The 6,383-nt window shown below is 39.7% G+C and overlaps 1 protein-coding gene across 1 annotated transcript in view; it reads right to left on the reverse strand.

Moving 5' to 3' along the window:
• stat5a (signal transducer and activator of transcription 5a) overlaps positions 1-6,383 on the reverse strand; it is an 83,826-nt gene that overhangs the window by 20,803 nt on the left and 56,640 nt on the right. Inside the window, exons 5-7 of the mRNA XM_037689273.1 lie at positions 3,836-4,010; positions 1,573-1,703; positions 1,283-1,434 (exon numbers count right to left, since the gene is read on the reverse strand). Of these exons, the coding sequence (XP_037545201.1) occupies positions 1,283-1,434; positions 1,573-1,703; positions 3,836-4,010 (458 nt within the window). The remainder of the gene's footprint in view (positions 1-1,282; positions 1,435-1,572; positions 1,704-3,835; positions 4,011-6,383) is intronic.

Raw genomic sequence — 6,383 nt, forward strand, 5'->3', positions numbered from 1 at the left:
AGAATATTAGACTATAACCAGAATATTAGACTATAATCAGAATATTAGACTATAACCAGAATATTAGACTATAATCAGAATAATAGACTATAACCAGAATATTAGACTATAATCAGAATATTAAGACTATAATCAGAATATTAAGACTATAACCAGAATATTAGACTATAACCAGATTATTAGACTATAACCAGAATATTAGACTATAATCAGAATATTAGACTATGACTAGAATATTAGATTATGGCCATAATATTTGACTATAACCAGACTATAATCAACTTATGTTGCAAAATGACAAGAGTTACAACTGTTTTGGTCAAACCTTAAAAAGTCAGGCCCAGTTTTCATGCAGAGTTTCACTTACTAACTTCAAATTTTACTTCAATAACCATAAAACTGACTGATAACAGATAAACAAACAGTTGTTGAGAAAGTCTTCAGCAAAAATCTTGTGGAATGAAAAGTTAAGCACGTGTTGTGAATGATTCTCAGCTACTACCAAACCAACTTTAGCAAAATGACCGTAAAACTGACGGAGTTACAGCCGTTTCTGTAAGTTTTCTGTTCAGATAGCTGGGGTGACCATCTTGAATTGGACTTACTCCAAAAGCTAGTCCATTATCGATGTATACTAGGGATGCATGATATTGGATTTTTGGCTGATAACGGATATGCTTATATGTTAAAACTTATTTGGCCGATAACCGATACCAATACCAACTTTTTTTCACAATGGACCTACTTACAAAGACTAGATAGTTCTCTCTGATGTGGAATTAAAATACTACATTATTTTGCATGGTCTTTGTCAAAGTATTTATACATTAAGGATGCACGATATTATCGGCATGGTATTGGTATCGGCCAATATTAGCAATAAAGTTAAATATCAGCCATTCCATAAAAATAACTCACCGATATAAAAGGCACTAAAAACAGTGCCTTTTATATCATACTCATAACCGTTAGCCTCCGCCTGTGCTTGAAACTGAAAAAAGTAACCAAAGACGCATCTAAACAACGGTTAAAAATAACACTGACTGAACTTTTTTTTTTGTTTTCTACTAAAACAAAACGTGTTACAAACACGAGGAACTCTAAAATATTAAGACAAAAAGCGAAACCAATCCATCCTGTGCATACGTTCCCCTCTGAGAGTCAATAAACTTTGTAAATAAACTCAGACATAAACAAGTGGAGACTAATAAAGCTGTAATTCTGCGCGGCATGAGGGAGTCTAGTAGCCGTGGTCTGAGCTGGGGGGTGGGAAATCACTCACCAGGACTGAAGGATGTCCAGGCCTCCCTCTGGTGGGCCCCCGTTGCCTGCCAGCTGTTGCCGTCTCTTCCACTGGATCAACTCATCATCCAGAATTATGGCCTGCTGCTTTCTCAATAACTGCAGTGTTTTCTGGTGCTTCTCAGCCAGGTCCTGGACAGAGCCAACAAACAGGACACATGCAAAGTGAAACACATCAAATTTATTATTTTATTTTTGTGCACAAGTTCACTCACAACCTGGACCGGTCTAAATGTTTGCTGTTGTGTTTTCTTCCAGAGCGGGTCTCACCAGGCGGTATTTCTGTAGTGTGTTGGCCTCTCTTGTAAGCCACGCCTCCACTGTGGCTCTCTTGCTGAGCAGGGCGGGCTCCCGGAGATGGCGGTCAGCAGGGGGCAGCGTGGCAAGGCTGCTCAGCTGAGCTGCAGAGGGTGTGGACAAGTTAAAGACTGGAGAAAACCTGCGGCCACAGTTTATGTTCGCCCCTCGGATTAATAAATAGTTTATTAGGAAGGAGGTCGTCTAAGGTAGCGCAGATGTTGATAAAGTGGAGTCTTGTTTACTGCAGCTCAGTTTGTTTAAAAAAGCTCCAGAGTTTTCTTTACTAAAGCAAAAAGACCTTTCGGTTAGACGATCTAAAGGTCCAGCATCCTTGAAGGAATCATCGCCTGCCGCCTTCCATGCCAGAGTTTTAGACGAAGATGGCCTTACGGTGACAAACGCAGGTAGGTCAAACCTTGAAATTAACTTTTACCACAGCAAATGTATATACCTGTAAAATTCACTAGCTATTTTTGTGAGAGCTACGATCAGTGAGCAGTGGCAGCTATCTTAAATTGGGCTGACTTCAAAATTTAATCAGTGTTAGATGTTAACCCAGTTACTGTCTGCAAGTTGAACACAGGTAACTTTTACTAATTGGCTTTTTTATGTATGTGAGTGTTTCTGTTCAGGGCCCTGAGACGACTTCTGTCGTGACTTGGAGCTTTAGAAATAAATTGAATTGAATTACATCCATTTGGTGATTCGTGAAATATTTTGCTAACGATACACACAAACTAACACGTGCACACATACGGGCAAAAACATCGTCACCCTGTTGCCTTTGGTGGTGGCCGATAACGATAACATAGTCCAGGGGTCTGCAACCTGCGGCTCTGGAGCCACATGCGGCCCTTCGGTTCTTCAGCAGCGGCTCTTTCAAGCTTTGACCAAAACGAACAAACCACTGCTAGTTTAAGCTTCATGTAATTTATTTAGCAAAAATTGTGAATACTAGTACAAATACTAGGAGTCAAACATACTCACTTTAACTTTATTTCTTTAAAGTAGGACACTTTTTTTTTTTATACAGTAAAAAAAAAAAAAATCACTAGACCTGCATACTTCATTGCTTTAATTTTTTTTAATTGGTAAAAACTTTAAAAAATGAATCCTTTACAATAATCCAGTATTTTATTTAGTCTTAAAATGTAAAAATATCATTAAGTGTTAAAAATCATTAGATATTTTCAGTTTTCCTACTGGCCTGAAACGCCTCCTCCAACAAACTTCAAATGGTCCACGGGCCACCAGTTGATAATCACAGCTGGAGCAGGTTTATGGCTCCGGACCTTTTAATTTAGTGAACGAAGAGGCAGAAATGTCTCTTTGGATCGTCAAGGTTGCAGACCCTTGACATAGTCTAATCAGTTCTGCTAGTGGTGCAGTCTACGTGATACGCGGGCATACGGAGTATACCCACCAGAAAAGCTTAAGAATTTCAGTAAACCCACTTTAAAGTGTCCAGTGCTGCACGTCATATCATCAGACACGTGTCATTGACACGTTAAACGACAGTTAAACGCGTCCGTAACTATCTGTATGCAGTGCTCGTTTATTACATTCATTTATCCAGCGAATTATTGTGTAAGTAATACTTACTACTTAATACTTGAACATGTTTTGCTTTGATAACGTTTTATAAATTATATAACATGTTTTTAATGCAAAGCCAAATGTACAAAGTTTGTTGTTCATTTATTCAAATATAAGCATCAGAGAAATATGGAAATGTTCAATATGCTTAAAAATAAAAATATAGACAATTGTACTAACCAGTGTACTTTGGTTTCTAATCCCAGTATACCCACTACAAAAATGTAGACTACACCACAGAGTATTGGCCAATCCTGGTTTGTGAGGGCCTCGGTCGTGCATGTTTCAGTCGTTTCCCTGCTCTTCATCAGGTCTTCAAGCTCTGGAGAAGCCTGTCAGTCACTCAGTCATTCAAACCAGGTTGTGTCAAAGCAAAGATGTAATAAAACCATGTGGAATGGTGGCCCTTGAGGGCCAGGACTGGGCACCACTGGCTTAGATAAACATGAATCACCTGCTTCAAAACAGAATGATCAAACTACACGCAAAACACCGTATGGCTTGAATTTAAAAAGTTACACTTTTTTCCTTACGCTCTAAATTAGTCACTAAACGAATCACTTTTCAGTCAATCAAATAATTACTTCTTGCAATAATTTAGAGCCACCATAGCGGCATGCGAGTCCTGCGGTCTCACCCTGGATGCGAAGGCTCTCCTGGTACTGGATGATGAAGTATTCCTGGTTGTGCTGGAGCTTTCGCAGGTCGTTCTCCGTGTCTTGAGTGAGCAGGCGGAGCTCCTCGAACGCCTGATTGATCTGTTGGTATTTCTGAGACATGCTGTCCATCATCCCACCAACCGGAGAGCTCGACTAAATATGACAAAGAACGCATAGAGATGGAGGAACGAAAAGGTTAAACCAGTGCAACTAATAAAGTTGGTTTTCCCATTGTGCAGTTATGGCCTGGAGCTAACTAGACAGGTTTGTTTACGACGGCTGTTAATGTGAATTGTTAGCCACCGGTGTGCTGATATCTCGGAGATAACCTTTGGGTGATTCATTGACACCTTTTGTTGCAGTCAGACTATTTGCCAACAAAATCCCTAGCAAAAAGAGCAAATACTGTGATGGCACTGAAAGCTGAGATGAAAGAAAATGCGTGCGAACGTAGGCAGACTGCAGAGTCGCTTCAAAACTGAGCGAGTGCACACGAAGGTTCAGACTAAGCTAGCTAAAATTAATCGAAGCAAAACACGTTTTCACCAACAGGATAAAACGTGTAGACTAAAAATGAATTCCTCGCAAGACTTGCAGACGCTTTCCACGTCGTTGGCTTTATAGTTTCATAAAAGTGCACAGTTTTATGGTTTGGTGCATGTTATAAACTGTGAAATAGACTCACTGCAGCACGACGTCACAAGAACAACTGAGCTGTCTCAGTTTCCCACTGACTGGCGAAGACCCAACGTTGTATTGAAATACAGCATTGAGCAAAGAACAACTTGACAAAAGAAGATGAAAACAACTGAACACGTTGTTGACTACATGGTGCACACAAACGTGCATGTACGAAGGCGTTAACTCTTTAGCTCTCCAAAAGAAATTTGGAGAAATAAACTTCTCTGGCTATTTGGCACAGCAGCTCCCAAAAGCTTTAGAAGCCTTTAGATCACTGCTGCAGTTGTGTATTTTACAAGTTGGGAAAGCTGTGTCAATGTAAACAATAAAAACAAGGCACTGATTTGCTGAACTCAATAAATGCTCAGACAAAATCGGACATTTTTCAGCAAGACGATGCAAACTTGCATTCATTACAGTGTGGATGGGGGTGCCCGATACGTCGATCGCAATCTACAAGTTGATCGCAAAGGTATTATGGGTGCCATCATCCATCCTCATCAGGGCTGGACAATAATTCAATATCGATATATATCACGATATACTTTTATTAAATAGCGGTGAAATTATTTTAAGCACATTTTTAATATTTCGATTTACATTACGTTATGATTACAGAGTTTTACTGACATTTCTTTTTCTGTTGGCCATTTCAAACCGAACAGAAAAAGCAGCGACGCAGCTACGTACGTGCGTGGCGACATCCACAACACGCAGAGCGCGAGTCCAGAAGGCGTTAGCAGTAGCAGGCTAGGCTAATCTCCAACGCGCGTTAAGTTGTTGCTTCAAAATGAGTCCCCGTGACGGTCGGAATGTGACTGAACAAGTTTCACAAGTGAACAGAAAGCAGATGACACAAGTGATGAGAGAGGAAAGACTAATTCGGCCGTGCGGAAGAGGTTCGGCTTTCTAAGATCCAAAAAACTGCAGGTTTCAGTCGGTGTGCTGCAAAATGTGCCGGAGAGTCGTTCCAACTAGCGGTGGGAACATCTGGCTTGTTCCGTCTGAAGAGTTTCCACTTGATAGAATCTGCTGAGTCAGAAGATGAAGCGCAATAAACGTTTGAGCCAACGTGTCCCTGCCTGAACGACACCCCCCCCCCCCCCAGCTGTATCAAGAGAACCCCACGCAACAAACGCATGTTGTTTAAAGTTAAAACTATTCATATCAACAAAGTTGAGTTTTTTGGTTATTTGACGGTGATTTCAACATTTTTTGAAGGCTAAATACAAATAAAAGGTGAACATTAATTTATTTGTACAAGGGGTGCACCGATTTCATTAATTTTGGGAAATCGGCTGATACTTCCATGAGAAACCGATTTCGCCGATTTTTTAGTTTTACCAACAATTTTAAGAAACTTCATTTATATTTCAGAGCACTACCTCATGGCCAGTTAAAACAAGTTTGTATTGTTTTTAGGATATTGTTCAAGGGGATGGTTTTCAATAAAATAAGATGGAAAATTGAAGGTGCGTTGTGAACTTATAACACCTGACAATGTTGCTTATAAAACAAAATCGGAAACGGTAGGTCAGACTTTTTAAAAATCGGTGATCGGCCAGAAAACTGCAATCTGTGCACCCCTAGTTTGTACAGTTTTTCTGAGGCTTTTATATTGTTTATATCAATAATGGAATTATATCATTATCAACAAAAATTAAGAAATATATCGTGATAAAAGTTTTAGCCACAACATCGAGCCCAACCACAACTGCTAAGTTGCACATGTAGACAACAGGCGACTGCAGTCCAAAGTGTTTCTGCATTAACAACAGTTATAATAACTAGAACAACAGTTATAATAACTATAACAACCGTTATAATAACTATAACAACCGTTAT

This window comes from Nematolebias whitei, chromosome 15, assembly GCF_014905685.2.
Source record: "Nematolebias whitei isolate Nwh7 chromosome 15, NemWhi1, whole genome shotgun sequence".
NCBI lineage: Eukaryota > Metazoa > Chordata > Actinopteri > Cyprinodontiformes > Rivulidae > Nematolebias > Nematolebias whitei.